At 41.5% G+C, this 19626-nt stretch overlaps 1 protein-coding gene across 3 annotated transcripts in view; it reads left to right on the top strand.

Moving 5' to 3' along the window:
• Nucleotides 1–19626, top strand: part of LOC105924144 (ral guanine nucleotide dissociation stimulator) — a 75032-nt gene that overhangs the window by 15519 nt on the left and 39887 nt on the right. Inside the window, exon 1 of one of the 3 annotated variants that reach the window (XM_036144323.1) lies at nucleotides 8277–8660. The exons of the other annotated variants lie outside the window; for them this stretch is intronic. Within the exon in view, the coding sequence (XP_036000216.1) occupies nucleotides 8556–8660 (105 nt within the window). The 5' untranslated portion in view covers nucleotides 8277–8555. Of the gene's footprint in view, nucleotides 1–8276; nucleotides 8661–19626 lie in introns of those variants that run through there. 3 annotated transcript variants of the gene reach the window in all.

The raw sequence follows: 19626 nt of genomic DNA, 5'->3' as shown, positions 1-19626 counted from the left end.
AGGTAACACTTAAACACTTTCTGTTTTTTAAAGCTAGACTCAAGACAAACCGCGTCCGAATTGCATATCCAACATAACATACACTTTTGCGTTCTTTATTATTTTTATTTCAGTTTTATTGCTTGTTTTTTTTTCTGTCTTGTGTTTTATTTCTCTCTTTGTACGGAGTACCTGTGTTCCTCGAAAGGCGCCCTGAAATAAAATTACTTATTATTATTATTATTATTATTATTTATTATTATAATAATGACCATAATGATGATAAAAAAACAATAGATTATTGGATCGGAAAGCTCGATTGTCATTTATCCAATATCCGATTAAGCTAATTGGTCGATATCGGAGCCGATATCCGATCTGTGTATCGGATCGGTGCATCTCTAATAAAAACGATGCATTCATGAACTGCTGGGCCTTCAGATCTGCGAGTTTCTGGCTGTTTCCAGGCCTTCAGTGAAGGCTGTTGCCGATCCAGCAGCAGCTGGGTGGGAAACACGAAGCTACACCGCTGTAAGGAACGTTTCCTGCATGTCGCGATGAGGCGGTCCACAGGAACGCCGTCTGGTTCTCAGGCTCAGCTCAGCGTCTCTCCGCTCCAACACCTGATCGTGTTTCTGGTGACCCAGATTCTTCTGCGGGGTCGAGGGAAGCCTGTCGCTCTCGCTGCAGGTGGTCTGTTGTTGTGATGGCATCAAACTGGGCGATGAGGTCCAACTCGAGGTTCGTTTCCCACGAATACGTGAGGCGGTGAAGCAGCAGCTGCTGTGGAGCCGATCTGAGGAAGTCACTGAGTTCGTCATCTGAACCCGAGAGTGTTAACGGTCAGGAGAAAGTGATCCAGCTTTTCTAATTCTTTTTTTTTTAATGCTGAACGCTAAGAAACAAACACAACGTGGCTTCATATATGAGTGAACGGTTAATTTATCTTTGACGTTTCTCATCCTGTTGGACAGATGTGGCTCAGAGGCTCCAGCGTCGGTCAGAAATCTGTAGCTGCTACAAAAAACGCTGCTGCACGATTATTAACTGGTGCAAGCAAACCAGGGCACATAACTCTGATTCTAGCTTCTCTTTTATTAGCTTCCTGTTCAGTTTGAACCCCATTTTAAATAGTTGTTTTTACTTATTTTAATCTCTCCAAATGGTCTGGTTCTTATTTGTCTGAGCTGGATGCTGCGTGCTCTTTGATCGGCCGACCAGATGCTTTTAACCACATCTGCAGGCCGAGGAGAGAGGAGCTAACAGGGCCTTCTCTCACCGCTGGACAGACTTCTGCCTATTGTGGTCATTAAAAGCATTAAGTAATGAAAATAAATGGGTCCTGCTTACTGCAAGTCGCTTTGGTGGTTCAGGGTTTTGACTTTGAGGAGCAGAAGTGACCAAAACAAACTCATAAATCCTCTTAGATTATTGTTGCTGTAAGTTATATCTGTCCATTGTCTATACCCGCTTATCTGGGGGGGGGGGAGGGGTCACATTATGGTGAAAGATTTCTTCTCATGATTAGAAATTGGATTTATCTTGACACAATAAGATAAGAAATACCTTTATTCAAGAATCATGGCTTTATTGTCACCATGTGTTACCTTGATGTTACCGGCTTTTCCCAGAGGGAAAATTACAGCTTCTTCTGTCATTTGTCTGGTCAGAACTTTGATTTCCTGTTTACGGTTCAACAGCCACTACTTCCTGTCACGCCTTTCATAATAAAAGCCCCTGTTTTTGTTGCTGTATGATCGAAAGTGAAGGCAACGTTTTTGTTTGAGCCGCGCTTTGGAAGAATCTCTCGTTCTGGTTCTGTTCGCTGCAGATTTAATTTAGAAAAATGCTAAATTCAGACTATAAATTAATTAATTAACCGCTAATAACGACTTCATAGGTGTGTAAAATGGTAAGTAAGCACTCATTGTTATAAATAAGCGTCTTTGCATTCCGTGAGTATATTTTTTTAAAGGATTTTACTGCATCTGAGGTAGTTTTTGTGCAGTGATCCTGAGGCTTCATTTACAGAAAGGTGCAGTTTGATGTTACTGAGAGTAAGCGTGTGCAAAAAGGCAATAACAGTAGATTGATTGTAACAAATAGACCATAAACTGCTCAGCAGGGGGCGATTGCCCTCACAGCTCTTGGGGAAGAAGCTGTTTATAAGTTTATTAGTTCTGGCTTTGAGGCTTCTGAAGCGTTTAGGTGATGGGAGAGAGACAAACACAACTACCCTGGGTGGGGGGATCAGTGGAGATGTGTCTGGTCCTTCTTTGGACTTGTTCTGCATAAACTGAGTCCAGATCCTGCAGATGGCATCCCATAATCCCCTGCTCTGTTCTCACCACCCATGCTAGGTCCTTCCTCTCCTGGACTGTGCAGTTCCCATACCTCACAGTTGTGCTGATACATAAAACGCTCTCTATCGTAGCTCTGTAGAAGTTCTTTAGCAGTTTAGTGGAAAGTCCAGACCTTTTCAGTTTCCTGAGGAAGAAGAGCTGTTGTTGGGCCTTCTTCACCAGGTGGGAGGTGCTGACAGTCACATTTATTGTCCCACAATGAGGACATTCAGTGGCATACCACACAGTTGTGCTGATACATAAAACGCTTTCTATTGTAGCTCTGTAGAAGTTCTTTAGCAGTTTAGTGGAAAGCTTTCATTATCAATTATTCATTATCACAAAAGTACCACAAGATATCATGAGAATGTTTTAAGTCCATGTGCGTCTTGTATTTATTCTTTAGCTTGGTGAAAAATTGTCGCCCAGCATTCAGTTCCTATATTAAGGCACAATAAATTATAGAAATATATATAAATAGACACTAACTAAACCACACAAGAAATAGGCACATAAAAGTAAATAAACATGATGTTCAAAGTTGTGAAGTTTAAGATCTAAGTAAACGATGTTAAATTGATTGAATCAATGGATAATCTAGAGATGTTGGTAATGTGAGTTATTGCACATATGGTGATTATAGCACAGATGATTTAAAACAAGAATTGCTCTGATCTTTTGGCGCCGTGCGGTCCATTTTAATAGAATCCGCCTTCCACTAAATGTTTATTAGAGCAGTCCTGATGAGTTCAGGTTCATGTTTGGCTGCTGGAAACTTGTGACTAGGATTAATCCGTCGCTTAAAAACCCACATCTGACACACGAATGCAGCTTTCAGCGAAAAACGGCAAACTTTGACCAACTTCAGACAACTCTCACCAACCACAGAGAAAGAAAAGATGTCAAACAGCAGTTTGGTGTTTCCTGCTGCCGATGCGCCGAGATGTCAAGCTGTCATTTAGCGGCGAACGGATGGATGTCTGCAGAGCCGCTGATAATGTTCGCCGAGAACGCAGGAAACAGCGTGTCAACAATAAACCAGCCCAGAAGTTTAGTTTGTGTTCAGGCGAAAGCAAATCTGCTATGACTGCATGTCATTTGGCTGCCGTTTTATCTGGGGACATCTCAAAGGTAACATGCAATAAAGAGGTGAAAGGATGCAGAAGGAAAACAATCAAGGTTTTATAAGCTGACAGAAGTCCGTAGTAGCTGCAGAAAGTGGCTCCAGGGTGTGTTTAAACTCAAAGGGAGTTGGCAGCAGCTGTTCAGGTGGATGTAGAGGCGACGTGGGGAGGCAGAAACCCACTGGAGACCATGTGTGGGCCGTGGGAAGGAGTGGCAGAAGACAACAGACACAAGCAGAGCTGCAGCCAGGCTGGAAATTCACCCTGTTTCCATCTCTTCCTGTTGTTTTTTTTTCTTCTTTTATTAATCAGCTAAAGACTCATAAAGGTTCATTGAGGAGGAATAATGCAAATGTTTAGCCTGCAGGTCGTCGGAAAATGCCTCAGGAGCAGTTGCAGATGCCTGGAGGCGGAGATTCCACCAAACAAAGAGTTTATCGCCTCTTTAAAGAGACTCAGGATTAAAAAAATGGCCGCCGTGTTCCCTGCCTTGGTGACCGTTGTCAGGTTGTGTTTCTCAGTCTTTTTTTTTTTTTTTTTTTTTTTTTTAAATGCCAGGACCTCTGAGGAGAACCTGAATGGCTCCGCCGGCTGTAATAATAGCCGGGAATAAATCCAGAAGCCATTAGAGGCGGCTCAGGCTGGCCCTGCTTTCTGTTTCTGTCGCTCCTCTTTGCAGAGGAGACGCTCTGAGGATCAGGGAGGCGGCGGAGGAGGGAAAAACCCAACCAGACGCCTCGTTATGTTGCTGAAAATTGGATCCTATTAATCTCTGATGCTAAGACCATTAGCTGCTCTGTATCCAAGTGACCCAGATTTCCTTTTTTTATGGTTCTGCCCCGCTTCCCATTTCAGCTCCGGTTCTGAACCTGATGGCTCAAACACATTTTATTACAAAGCATCTGTTTCATGCATGGAGCAGTTTTTGCATTCCTCGGGGTTTTGGACCACAACACGGTTCGTCAGGTTTCATCCCTCGGCTTTCCGTTTAACGGACCAGAACTTTCTCTGCCAGGGCTTTTTTTATCTTTTTTTACCTTCAGAAAAAAGTGTGAAAAGTGTGAGGTTTGCTCTAGCGTCACGGTGAAAGAAAGTACAACCTGGACGAGGTTTTAAAGCTGAATCTGACCGGATTCTCCGCTGTCGCTATTTATGTTACAAAAATCACATGAAAATAGCAAAGTTTGTTGAAAGTTAAAAATATAAAAACATGTGCAGAAGAGCTCCCCAGTTTAAATGTTAACACCTAAATACATCACAGACTTGTTATCAGCGTATAAACCCTCCAGACCACTCAGGTCTTCTGGCTCCAGCCTACTCTGCATACCTAGAACCAGAACTAAACAAGGAGAAGCAGCATTTAGTTCCTATGCTCCACTTATCTGGAACAAACTTCCAGAAAACTGTAAAAGTGCAGAAAGCCTGAGTTCCTTTAAATCGAGATTAAAAACACATTTGTTTAGAATTGCCTTTGAATGTTCAAGTTAAAATGTTTTACTGTTTTCAAATGTTCTTTTTTGTTTCTACACTATCCCTACTTGCTTTTATTCTGTTTTATTTTCCAATATTTTAATCATGTAAAGCACTTTGCATTGTCTCTGTACTGAATTGTGCTATATAAATAAATTTGCCTTGCCTTGCCTTGCCTAGAGCTGCACGGATCAAGCTTTAAAGATTTCCGTTTTTCCTTCAAGTCTGACCTTCAGATTCAAAAGCACTACGATGAAGTTTTAATTCAAACATTAAAGGAGCCATAAGTAAGAAATTTACTGTAAAATCAACCTAAATAATTCTCATTTGTCACCCAGGATGGTAGTAACATTCCCTATAATCAGTCCTCTCCATCAACAATGTCTTAGTCACGCTTTCCTCCTTTTTAAACCTAGTGTTCTGGTCCAGAAACTACCGTATTTTCTGACTAGAAGGCACACTTAAAATCCTTAAATCTTCTCAAAAATTTATGGTGCGCCTTATATATGATCACCATTGTGCTTACTGAATTGATTTTATGTCGTACAATGTGCTCAAATAATCTGTTAAAATATGTAAGTACGACTTAGCAATTAGCAGCACAGATATTAGGAGCATTACGGTACACTGTGTCACTACCTGATAGGACCCCTGAGCTGTCTACCAGACTGCCTGACTGTAATGTCTAAACTAGAAGTGCATTCAGTTGTTATTTTATTATCCAACTTGATTAAAATTAACTGTTTGTTTTTACATTTAGGAGCTGAAAAGAGTGGTCACTCTCAGTTTTAGTTCTTTTAACGAACAAAGACAAGTCAGGTTTTTTTTTCTGTATTTGACAACAACATCCAGATCTGGATGTTTTATTGTCTTTTAGGAGTTTTGTTTTCAAAAACCAAGTCCAAATCTGACATACAAATCTAGTTGTGTTGTGTCTATATTTGAAATAAATCTCAGTTGTGCAGTGGAGCAATCAGCGTTATATCAATTAGGGCTGTGCAATTTCACCGAAAATCAAAATTTGCGATTTAATTCAGACTTTTTTCTGCATTAACCAGAAGCCACAAAAATCGCCTGTAGGTAAAGATGATTGTAAACAAGAACTATTTAAAACAAGAAATTTGACTGTTTTTTTATTAATCAGAATATTATTATTCATGAGAACAGCTTTTAATTGAGGTGGACATCAATCCTTGGTGAACATAAAGTGCAGCCATCAAACAAGTCTATGTATTAAACAGTCTGACCGCTACTTAATGCTGTGGTGAGATTCCTGGAAGTTTCCGGTAAAATGTATGATTATATAAACTCTAAAACAAGTAATAAAATTAGATTAGCTCACTGCTGTAACTCTTTTCTCTTCCATGTGGAGAAAACCTGCTTTAAACAGTTTAAACAGTTTAAACTTTAAACTCCCTTGAAAAAGAGATTGTTAATCTCAATGGGACTTTTCCTGGTTAAATAAAGGAATAATAATAAAAAAATAAAAAAAAACACATTATGACACCTAAAGGACGTCTGATCTATTAATTGTTACCTAAACGACGTCTGATCCATTAATTGTTACATAATCAAAAACTGCAGACCTCTGTGATTTGGAACTTGAGTTTTTTAAATTGTGATTATGTTGCGATTAATTGTCCAAAAACCCAATAATGTCTTTTTTTTTTTATGATGCCGGTAGAAATTTAGTCCAGCTGGAGTTTCTGCAGGAACATTTTTATCATACCAGGCGAGATGGCCACAGCTCTGGGCTAGTTTCTCTCTGCTCTGATTTGACCTGTTGATTATTGGGCTGATTTTAATGATTCCAGCTGTCGTGGTCACAAGAAACCAGAAAGTCCAGGAAGTGAAACCCTTTAAAAGGCCTCCTGGTGGCATGGAGACCTCGTAGTAAAGACAACCGTGAAAGTCCCCGCAGGGACGGGAAACGGAAACAAACCAACCAGGATCTGCACAAAACTATTTGTCTGTGATGCGTCTTTAAAAAATGTTGACGTTATATAAAAGCCTTTTAAGCAGCTAAATATTTCCTCCTCTAACAATAAAGAGAAGCTTAACCACAGCAATTTAATCACGTAGAGATTAGTTTTAGTATCGGTTATATGGTTCAGGCCTGTCATTTTTTTATTTACATTTATTTTTAACGATGATTTCCTGATTGGTGGAGCCTGGAGTACTTTATCAGTATTTTTTTTTCTATTTTTGTAATTTTTTTTCTGTATTTTTAATTTTTTTTTTAAAGTTTTTTGTTTTTTTACAGTGTTTGTGTTTGGTTAAAACAGATCTCATTATTTCCTAATTTCCAAATTAATTCTGCCTTTGGCTTAAATAAATGCCACAAATCCTGCAGTTTCCGGCCTCTTTGTCCGGTTTTGGACCAGATGATCCCAAAGCAAAGTAATTTTGTACATTTTTCCTATATTTTTTAGTTTTTTACAGTGTTTGGTGGTTAAAAAGGACCTCATTATTTCCTAATCTCCAAATTAAATCTGCCTTTGTCTTAAATAAATGCCACAAATGCTGCAGTTTCTGGCCTCTTTGTCCGGCTTTGGACCAGATGACCCCAAAGCAAAGTAATTTTGTACATTTTTCCTATATTTTTTAGTTTTTTACAGTGTTTGGTGGTTAAAAAGGACCTCATTATTTCCTAATCTCCAAATTAAATCTGCCTTTGTCTTAAATAAATGCCACAAATGCTGCAGTTTCTGGCCTCTTTGTCCGGCTTTGGACCAGATGACCCCAAAGCAAAGTATTTTTCTACATTTTTCTGATATTTTTCAGTTTTTTACAGTGTTTGGTGGTTAAAACCGACCTCATTATTTCCTAATCTCCAAATTAAATCTGCTTTTTGGTTTTAATAAATGCCATAAACGGAGCAAGTTTCTGGCTTTTTGTCCAGTTTTGGACCAGATAAACCCAAAGCAAAGTATTTTTGTAAAATTTTCCTATATTTTTCAGTTTTATACAGTGCTTGATGGTTAAAACAGATCTCAATATTTCCTAATCTCCAAATTAAACATCCCTTTGGGTTTTAATAAATGCCATAAACGCAGCAAGTTTCTGGCGTTTTGTGCAGGTTTGGACCAGATAAACCCAAAGCTGGGCTTCTGCAGCCTTTTGATGAATTATTGCTTTTATTTCCAACCCCAGAGTGAAAGAAGTTGTTTGTTTTGACGCGTTTGTGTCGTGCCAGGGCTTCATGATGACGACACTTCTTACGCTCCAAACTCTGTTGCTGAACCGGACCGACCAGCGCTGGTATTCTGCCGGTGTAATAAGGAAGTCGCTGCGTTGCCTCATCTGAAGCTTTCGCTTTCTGCCCGGACTCCTTCAGCGCGCCTCGGCGCCGCTGTCCGTCAGTGCTGCTGTGTCGGTGCGTCGGGCTCGCAGGCGACGGTTCGCCCCGGCACAAATGGACCGGCTTCTCGTCAACGAGCCTCCGTCTTCCAGGGACAGGTTAATTTTTTCCCAGCGCTGCTCTTTGAGTTGTTGACACAGCTGGCAAAGCAAACACGAGCGGGCCGAGCGAACGCCGGCTTCCCGGCCAATCCTCAACGAGGGGAGTGGGGGATCCCCCCCCACCCCCGATGGGTCTGGGCTCCAGAGTCGTGTGGACCCGGTTCTGATCTGATCCGTTATGCGGTGCTGGGGCCGGTGGAGCTGCGGGTTGCTGGCCAGGACCGCTGACTGCTGCTGGGATGGAGAAGACGTTTACCATCCGGTGCCGAGATCCGACACACAGGTTGGAGGTTCTCCTTTGATTTTCTGAACCAAACGCATTAACCCGTCTGAGGACGCTTTCATACGGACTCAACTGGACTAAACAGGAACTAACAGCTTTCTTTTTAATAATCCTAAACCAGTTTGTTGAGGGGATTTCCTGATCGTCATTATTAAATCTTTTATTTCATTTTCTAAGCTCTGCTCCTCTGGACACGCCGTCCTGCATGTCTTTCATGCTTCTGCGCTTCATCACCTCTGATTCAAACGAAGAATCCGCCGTCGATTCGCCAGAAATTCCTGTTAACCACCCAACAATGTCAATCAGGTGTTTTTTTTTTTTTTTGTTTTTTTTTTAAAGCAGGGGAAACATGTAAAACATGCAGGCCGGCGGGTATCGAGGACCAGAGCTGGAATCGAAGAATGTCACAGAAACCGCGGCGTCCACGTTTTGCAGCAGGGCTTTCTGTTGTTGTCTGCTGCTGAGATGTGGCAGCCAGGTGTGGGGCCCCATGTCCCGAGGGCCAAAGTCAGTTATTTCAAAATACGCCTGACGATAAACTCATAACCCGTTTGTCTTTGGACCCGCTGCTGGTAAACGTGCGTCACCGCAGCCAAACAGTGAAGATTTCTCCTCCTGTCAACAGTCACATAGAGATAAGTGGAAGAAAGGTGAGATTTCTTGTATTTCGCTGCATGTTTAGCTTTAAATGTTGAGTCAAGCTTCAATCAATGAAGCACAAACAAACTGTGGACCTTCACCCACCTGCCCCCCCCCTCCTCTCTACTAATGGGACCTTGTCGTCTCCGGGGCTCTCCGGCGTCACATCTGGGGAAACAGCTGTCCAGGTCAGGGACTCCATTTCAGCTCAGCTCCATTTCTGGCTATATGCAGCTAAAAATCAACACTAATGTTGACTAAAGCAGCAAAAAGCCACGTTTACCTGGGGTTGATTCAGCAGGTAAATGTTGCACAGCAGGGCCGGTACTGCCGTGTTATTGCTTCCAGCTCTCTCTGGGACCTTTAGCACCTCGGCTTCGGTCATCTGTGTCAGCTCTTTGGATCTATTTAATATCTTACTGCCGTGTAAAACTGCGTAGTAGTTGCAGCTGGAAATAACGAGCAGCAAACATCGTAAACAATCCTCAGGGACAGATTTTCTTGAGGGCCAATTATTGTCATGTTCATATATTATCCAGCCCTGCAACCCCCAGGCCCGTCTGGGACAGCTAGATGTGGTCTGAAACGCCCAGGTCCGACACAAATACCGACTCTTTTATTAGAGATGAGGGTTTCCCCCAGAAAATGGATCAATCCTGGCGGTAGGTGTAGGTTTTATGTCGCTCTCACACATCAACACGTTTCAAATAGACAGCGCTTATAATAGGCGTATAATATGCTGGGGGAAACCCTGGAGATGCACCGATCGGATGCTAGGCTACGTTTCACACTGCAGGGAAATGCAACCCAAATTCGATCTTTTTGCCCATATGTACGACCCATATCTGTCTTTTTTTCACGTCGGTCTGAACGGCCCAATTCCGATCTTTTCACCCCCCCAAATTTTACTTATTTTTAGTTCCATTTTTGCGGTGTGTGGCACAAAGTCAAGGTCGGATGCCGGCAGAGCTGTGCCTCGAGTCTGATCGGGGATCCTGTGGCGAAGCTGTGGAGAGAAGCGTCTCCTGCTCGCTTTCTGCAGCCGATGAGGTTCTGAGGTTCTGTCGCCACCTTGAAGCCAGAACCTTCTCGGTGCTTCTGGGCTGAGAATCGGCTCTTCAGGCCGGCGCCTCGGTTCTCAGCCAGAGGAAGTCGGGCTGCGGAGGAGTCTTGTTCCTGGGCGATGGCTGACATGCTGGGGCCTTGTCTGCTGTGATGAGGGAGCGCCGCTTCAGTCTATTGTGATGATAGACTGAAGCAGCGATAGACTGATGATAGACTTCCTCTGCACTGCAAAAACGGATCTAAAAATCAGTAAAATGTTCTTAAAATTTGTGTTTTTGTCCTAGATTTGAGCTGGTAAATAATATTATCTGCCAATGGAATGAGTATTTTGATCCCTAAAATAAGACAATTAGACATCCTGCATTTGAAATAAGATGATGGAGACGAGTTGTTCCTATTTTAAGTGCAAAAATTTTCTTCCGTTGGCAGATCATCTTATTTACCTGCTCAAATCAAGGACAGACACACTAATTTTAAGAACATTTTACTTATTCTAAGTTCCGTTTTTGCAGTGTGTAGGGGAGAGGTCTAGGTTGACATTTTCCTGAAACGATTGTATTTGTTAATGATTTGAGCCGCTTAGTACGATAATCTGCCAACGTAATGAGTATTTTGACCCCTAAAATAAGATAATTAGATGTACTGCACTTGAAATACGATGATGGAGACGAATTGTTCCTATCTTAATTGGAAAAATCTCATTCCATTTGCGGATAATCCTATTTAATAAGGACAAATACACACATTTTCAGAAAGTTTAGCTTATTTTTAGTTACATTTTTGCAGTGACTAAAGATGCACCTCTGCCCAGAGCAGGTTGGAGAGTGTTTTCTGAGGAGAGGGAAGGCTGGCTTTCCTCCTGTTACATCGGCGTCTGAAAAAGAGGAAACCTCTGGCCAGATAAAGAGCAAAAAAAAAACCAATACTTTCTTTGAAATCTCTGCTAAAATAATGTCCTGCAGGATGTGGTCAAACCATTTTTTCTTTATATTTAGAGCTTTTAGTGAGTACTTCAGCCCAGCCTCTTGCTTCCTGACTCCAGACCTTCCCAGTTTCAAACAAACCCGACTGAAGTGAATTAATTAGTTGCTGGGCTTGTTAGGCTGAGCAGCAACCTTTTGTGTTGAGCCGTCACTTTAGAATCTGACGGGTTGAGACACAGAACCGTCTGAAACGTGCAGGGACGGGTCCAGAGGAGCAGAACCAGGAGGCACGGCTTCAGAAAGCAAAGAAAAGGCTCCCCTTAGTGAGTCGAGGCTATGAAAAGCAAAAATACTGCAGCTATAGATGCAGAATATTGCACTATTATTCTAAAAAGCATGGCAAGATTATAACGTTTTACACCGAGGAGAGATCTGGGTTATGCAAACATCGCCTTGAACACAGTGAGGAGTCAGAGCGATCCTATTTATTCCCACACGCTGAAGTGGCTGGTGTTGGTCAGGCTGTGGGAAAAGTACGAAACGGTCTGTAACCATCAGAGTGGTGAGAGCAGCTGTCAGCTGGAGGCAAACAGCACCAGTCGTCAGGGGGCCGGCTTCAAATAAACCATAGAATGAATTAACGAGGCTGAAAATCCACTTTTCTCAGTTTAATTTCCCCCTCCCAAGTTGAATTTGATGCTGAATCAGCAATTATCACCGACTGAATACCTGATAGTTACACAACTATGATTCATCAGCTCCAGAAACCTGAAAAAGGCCCGACTGATTGGCTCTTCTGTAGTGGTGGGACGGACTTCAGCGTCTCTTTACGCCACCAGAACACAATTATAACCCACAATTCACAATAAAAAGTCATTTAAAGGGTCTGAAAGTAGTTTTTTTTTTCTGGCTTGATTAAAACTGACACGGGTTTCCTGAAATGCTGCAAAACGGCTCCTTCATAAGATCTAAAAACGTCTCGGATCTGTGATCAAGTCGAGGCTGTTTTGGTGTAGATGTTTACTGTATAGGTGCTAGGGCTGAACGATTTTGAAAAATAATTTAATTGCGATTTTTTTTTTTCTTAGTATTGCGATTTAATGCAAATTTTTTTCCCCCCCCCAGTTTAATTTATCATGTCTTTTTAAACATATACAAACAACAAATCAATTTGTTTCCTCGCTGTGCAGATTAGTTGCTAAAAGACCCACAGCATCTAAACTCAGAGCAGTAATGATTGCGTTCTGCCTACAATATATTTCAACCAAAATTGCAATTTTGACTTTTCTCTGCATTAACCATAAGCAACAAAATGGCCTCTAAATAAAGACGTTTGTAAACAAGGAATATTTAAAACAAGAACTTTTAATGTTTCTATTGATCAGAATATTATTCAAGAGAACAGCTTTTAGTTGATTTGGACATCAATCGTTGTTGAACATAAAGTGCAACCAACAAACAACTCTATGTATTAAACTGATTGACCTGTACTTAATGCTATGTATGATTATATAAACTCTAAAACAAGTAATAAAATTAGATTATCTCACTGCTGCAACTGTCTTCCCTTCCATGTGGAGGCAAACCCACTTTAAACATTTTACCAACACCTAATGGACGTGTCTGATTCACTAATTGTTACAGAGCCAAAAATTGCAGACTCTGCGATTTGGAAATTGCGTTTTTTTAAGTCGCGATTATATTGAAAATGCGATTAATTGTTCAGCCCTAATAGGTGCACGACTCCAGCTGTCTGCTGAGGAAACGGATCGACTGAAACGGACCGATGGCGGCCTTCCCGACAATCGTCTGATCCCGGTTCCCGTCTTTCCCGTCCTCGGCCTTCACGGCCACTCGGTGCCGCTCAGACGGCTGACCTCAGCTGTCTGCTGCCGGTCTGAGGCGGCGGGGCGGGCACAACGCCAGCACTCTCTGCCTGAATTAAGCTCGCTTTACAACCACCAGCACATTGAATGTTGTTCACTGCAAAAAGGGAACTAAAAGTAAGTCAAACTTTCTTGAAATGAGTATATTGTTCCTTGGTTTGAGCAGCTAAATAAGTCTATCTGCCAATGGAATGAGTGTTTTCACTACTACACTGCAAAAACTGATCTAAAAAAAAGTAAAATGTTCTTTATGTTAGTGTATTTGTCCTTGACCTGCCAATGGAATGAGTATTTTGATCCCTAAAATACGATAATTAGACATCCTGCACTTGAAATAAGATCATGGAGATGAATTGTTCCTATTTTAAGTGCAAAAATCTTATTGCATTGGCAAATAATCTTATTTACCTGCTCAAATCAAGGACAAATACACTAACTTTAAGAGCATTTTACTTATTTTTAGTTCCGTTTTTGCAGTGTAAAATAAGATAATTAGGTACTTTGCACTTGAAATAAGATGATAGAGATGAACTATTCTTATTATAATTGCAAAAATCTTATTCCGTTGGCAAAAAGTCTTATTTACCTGCTCAAATTAAGACAAAAATACACTGATTTCAAGAGAAATTTACATACGTTTAGTTCCCTTTTGATTGGCACCAGCACCCTTTTTTAATTTTCCTCATTCTACACTGCAAAAACAAAACTGAAAATAAGTACAAATTTTCTTTAAATGAGTGGATTTGTCCTCGATTTGAGCAGCTAAATAAGATTTTCTGCCAATGGAATGAGTGTTTTAATCCCTAAAATAAGATAATTAGACATCCTGCACAAAGAAGATCATGTTGTTCCTGTTTTAAGTGCAAAAATCTTATTCCATTGGCGGATCCACTTATTTACCAGCTCAACTCAAAGGCAAATACACTCATTTAGAGAATATTTTTTACTTATTTTCAGTTCTGTTTTTGCAGTGTGTGAAGAATCCTTCTTTGCACAACCAGCTCCAGAGGTTCTGCAAAATAGAACCAAAAGTAAAATTTTCTTGTCAGTTTGCCACATTCAGAATAACTTGATCCTGACCAGCGTTTATATGCATGTAGATCAGATTATTAATCGGCATAAACCAGCCCTCTCACTCGGATTACAGTTTCTTCCCGACTGATCTTAATTCGATCACCATATTCCGATCGGCCCTTTTATTCCGGTTACTTTTGTCCATGTAAACGCTGCAGCTAATGCTTCTCTCCTTCAGGATTGGCCCAGTTTTACTTATCGGATCCGATTCTGATATGTTAAAAAAATGACAATCTATTGTGTGTTCCTGATTATCAGGAAACTTTAAACTTTAGTGAGAACTTTCGTCTCAAATATACGTTTTTTTAGAACAAACCTTTAATTCTGATCAGCCGACCAGGCAGCTGGTCTCGTCCTTTGCCGATTAGCGAGGCCGCTGAGCGTGTTCCTGTAATTCTGAGGCTTCTGGTGCCTCAGCGGTAAATCTGTTGTCTTACAGACAGAAACTGTGTGTAGGGGGGGGGAAGATCAGTTTGGCAACATTTTCTGGGTACAATTCTTGACTGTAAAATGGCAACAGGTGGAAAAGCAGCGGTTTCTGTGTGGTTTTCCACATTAAAAAGAACATTTCCCAGGTTCAAATCCCGCCGTGGGGTCTTTCTTGCACATTCTCCCCGTCCACGGCGGGGTTTTCTCTGGGTACTCCAGCCTATTAATACATCAGACCCACATCGTCGGTATTTGACGATTATTAACCTTAAAACGAAATGCATCAAAAGTATCAGCTAAAAATGTTTTGCTGACTGTAATAAATAGTGAGAAAGAGCTAAAGAAACTAAAGTTTTGCACGGCCTCGTCGTTTATCTTTTGCAGCCGCAGTTTAAACAGCTTCTTAAAGACGACGCGGCTTTAATACATCAGTTTCTCTCAAACTCTCGGTGCCGTCTGCGGGTCTCTGTGGAGTTTATTTCGCATCAGATTTAGTTTCTGTGGAGCTCTTGAGCTTGGCAGCAGCCCAGCTGAACCGGGAGGGCGCTGTGCCTTGCTAAATGGCACCCTGGCGGTTAAAAGTAAACTTTTGGAGTTGTTCGGTGTCACCAGGACGGGAATAACCCTCTGATGTCACTGCCCTGGTTTCTATTTTAGCCTCGTCCAAATGGAAATCAGTGAATCCGCCTCCGTCCTCTGATCTTTTATTCTTCCTTATTCTGCCGCGGCTGCGTCGGACCGTGAGGGTTTCTCTCTCTCTCTGCAGTGCATGAGGGCGTGATCCGGCCTGCGATTGCGTCATTCTCCTCTGGGAACAGTAAGTCATGTCGGAGCGGCAGCACAACGGCATGCTCTGGTGTCGATTTGCAGCAGATGGAAGACGAGCTTCGCTTTAAAATGCCAGCGGAGGGAAGGTTGGACCTTCAGCTCTGCTCTGAGGGAGCTGAGGGCTCCTCAGCAGAGACGATGGTCCGCCCGGCTGAACCGGAGCGATTTTCTGCAAGTCAAAAACCTTCACGAGCTTTAAATCGTGGCGTTTTAGGCACCAGACAGTTGTCAGTTCTCAGTGATTTCTTTTTTCTGAGACTTTCTCCAGAGTCGAGACTGTTTTCACCCTGTAGACGGCAGCATTCGTTGCTTATTGAATTAAAAATGTTTTAAATTAATGTAGGGGCTAAGCCAGCGCTTAAAGCCACTGGAGTGTTTTTAACCTGGAATCTTATGGTTGACGCGTGTTTGCCGGAGTGAGATGGTAAAATAGGAAATGTCCGAATGCTGTTCTTGCAGTTAAAAGCCGATTTATTCCCACTTTAGCTTTCATATAAAACCAAAGATAATATAAACGACCACCTGTGCGGTGACAGTGTTTCCCGGCCAAGCGGTCAAAACCGATTTGCCTTTTCTAGTGAAATACGCATCATTTCCTGTCTCAAATAGACTTTACACACATTGGCTTCTACATTAAATTTTATGTTTGCTGATGGCTTTGCAGCAATCCCTCATACTGAGCATGCATGAAGCGACAGTGGAGAGGAAAACTCCCCTTTAACAGGGAGGAGAACCTCCAGCAGAACCAGAACCAGGCTCAGTGTGAACGCTCATCTGCCTCCACCCACTGGGGCTTAGAGAAGACAGAGCAGAGACACAGAAAGCTCAGAAGCTCACATTGACCCAGGAGTACTTTCTATGTTAGATGGTAATAGAGGATGATCTGCCTCCCCTGATGATGTCACAGCTAACAGAACACCAGACCAGGTGTACCTTCTATGAAGATAAAAATGACAGAGAACAAAATGTTAAAAGCTGAAATAACAACAAGCAATGCAAAATTGGAGAGTAGTAGGAGAACTCAGCAGAGTGAGAGAAATAGACCCTGATGTTCTCCAGCAGCCTAAGCCTATAGCAGCATAACTATAGAGGTAGCTCAGGGTAACATGAGCCACTCTGACTAGAAGCTTTGTCACAAAGGAAAGTTTTAAGATTAGTCTTAAAAGTAGACGGGGTGTCTGCCTCACGGACCAAAACTGGGAGTTGGTTCCACAGGAGAGGAGCCTGATAGCTAAAGGATCTGCCTCCCATTCTACTTTTAGAGACTCTAGGAACCACCAGCAGACCTGCAGTCTGAGAGCGAAGTGCTCTGTTAGGAACATACGGGGTAATCAGAGCTCTGATATATGATGGAGCTTGATTATTAAGGGCTTTATACGTTAGAAGGAGAATTTTAAATTCTATTCTTGATTTAACAGGAAGCCAATGAAGGGAAGCTAAAATTGGAGAAATATTATCCAACCTTTGAGGAAATTGAGCTACTTATTTGAAATCCAATGAAAAGCACACAGATGTTTGCACATCTGCAGCCAGTCGGGGGTCTGGCCCCTCCTGCAGAGCTGCAGGCGGCTGCTGAGGAATCATCTGTGTCACACTGACATCTGCTGGGATGTTTCTGGTCATGTTCTGGGTGTTTGTTGACTACAGGAGTTTGTTTAGTGGGAGACGGCCGCTCGTTAGGAGGAAATGCTGCTATGACGGCTGCTGTGTGGCCGGTTCTCAGATTTTATGATGTTTTTATCACAGCTGGTCTCCAGGGTGCAGCAGTCGGTGGCGGCGGGTTCAAATCCCGGACCGGTACTCCGACTTGTTTGGGTCATTGTCTGAAGGTGTGAGGGTGTTAATGCATTTGCAAAAAGGGAACTAAAATAAGTAAAATTTTGATTTGAGCAGGTAAATTGGATTATCTGACAATTAAATTAGTATTTTTTATCTCTAAAATAAGATAATTAGGCATACTGCACTTGAAATAATTTGAAGATGAGTCGTTCCTCTTAAGTACAAACATCTTCTTCCATTGGCAGATAATCTTATTTATCTGCTCAAATCAAGGACAAATAGCAAAGAACATTTTACTTACATTTAGTTCCCTTTGTGAAGGTGGCGTTCCCCGCCTCTGGATTTGTTTTTCCACCAGTTTTTATAACATTCACCCTGGGTGGTTTTATTCTTGAAATAATGCAATACTGAAGTTAGATTCTGGTGGGTTTGTGCTATAAAAAGCTATTTGACTGCTCTTTTTGTTTTCTTTTTTTTTTGGGTAATTGCTTGTCAAACCCAGATTGGGTAATCTAACATTAAATACAGATTCTTTAAATCACGCAGTAGTATCGGTCCTTGATTTGTGTTGTGCGTAAAATAATAAACGGGTGCCAATGTTTGCCACATCACAGCCATAAGGATGTCATCCGCGTATAAATCAACGTAGAAATCCCCTTTGTTCTTCAGATCTTCTGGCTTTTATCTCTTAGATAACAGAATAAGGAATAGAGTCTGACAACTCAAACCCTTTTTTGTGGTTTATTTGCTTTTTCCCAAACTTCTCCAGTGTCAGGAATCCTGCTAATTGGTTCGGCTCGTCGGCGTATTTTTCCTGAAATCCTCTTCGCTCCTGGTCTGCCTGTCATCTTCAAACTAAGCGGCGACGTCTTAGTTAATAAATATGAAATGTCAGCCTAGATCTTCATTATAACGCTGACCAGAATGATTTTTACACCCATTTACTTTGTGCTGGTGCAGAAAAAAACGGCGTAAACTGATTTAATGGGTAATCAACTAAATAGATGTATAGCCATTTAATTTAGTTGATGGATGGCTCGTTAGTGTGGCTCTAACGAGCTGTGTTCCTCCCACTGTCCAGCAGGAGGCGGTGTTGGACGATAGATCCTCCTTCAGCTCATCTGTTGACTCACATCTCAGGGCTTCAGATAAAGATCTTTACTGGCAACACAAATCATCGTGGGCGTTTCAGCAACAGTCCTCACATTGTGCACATGCTCTATTTTAGGAGTCAAGAAAAGAAATGGAGCAGAATAGAAATAACGTTTATTGCCCCCACACTGAGGGCATTCATTTGTCCCAGCAGCAAAGTTAAAGGCAATTAGAAGCATGCAGATAAAAAACAACAACAAAGTGATTGTATAGTAAGGCCAAATTTACAGCATACGAGAAAATAATTTACTCAGATTAAAGAAATGTGCAACTGAGTCGAATGATTGGGGGAAAAATGCATATATTTCCAAGTATTTCCAAGAATAAAAAATCCGGACAAGCAGCAGGGATGTAAACACCTGATTGAGTTTGTTGGGAGCAGAGATATAAAGTCTAACAGCTGCTGGGAGGAAGGATCTGTGATAACGCAGCTTAGGGCTCCCAGGATGCAACAGGAGGCCTCCAGGCCTGCAGCAGCTTCATGCCTTAGGGGGTAATTACTGAAATTACAAAAAAGCAACAACTTTAAAGCTAAACTGGCCGACATGTTTGCTTTTTTGTTTTTTATTGCTCCTTAGCGGTGTGTGGAGGCAAAGACAATATAAAGCAGCCAGCTTTAAACTACAAGTGCAAATAGAGCAGCATTCTGCGGAGAAATACAGATAATAACAATAATAACGACTGCAGGAGTCGTGCTCTAACTTTAGTTTGGATGGAAAAGGTTTTAAGAAGCCAAACTTTCCTTTAAGTTTGTCCCGTTTAATTCTGATGAATCAACACGGTTTACATCTGTTTTTTTTTTTCAACTTGGCAAAAAACAATTTTAAAGAGGTTTGTTATCACCACTTACACCATTAAAATAATAAAAGAATATAATTTTGACTTCTCCAGAAATCCACCATCATCTCCACAGTCTTGAGACTGTAAAGCTCCAGGAGATGCTGCATCCGTCACCTGGATGCCGAGTCTTCAGCTCATTGCTTCCTTTAAACTATTATTATTATTGATTTGTCATGAATTAAACTAGAGAAACGGGAACAAATTGTCTTTTTGACAAATGAGGGAAAAACAAGACTTTTTGTCAAAATTGACACCTTGAGAACTGCTGATCTAGACTTTGAGATCGCCTGAGAAAGTCTTAAAACATTTGCAGAGTTGTACGTTACAATAATTGTGATCCTTTAGTAATAA

This window comes from Fundulus heteroclitus, chromosome 12 (genome assembly GCF_011125445.2).
Source record: "Fundulus heteroclitus isolate FHET01 chromosome 12, MU-UCD_Fhet_4.1, whole genome shotgun sequence".
Taxonomy (NCBI): Eukaryota; Metazoa; Chordata; class Actinopteri; order Cyprinodontiformes; family Fundulidae; genus Fundulus; species Fundulus heteroclitus.
The sequence above is the reverse complement of the archived record's forward strand: the minus strand, read 5'-3'. Positions and strand labels throughout refer to the sequence as shown.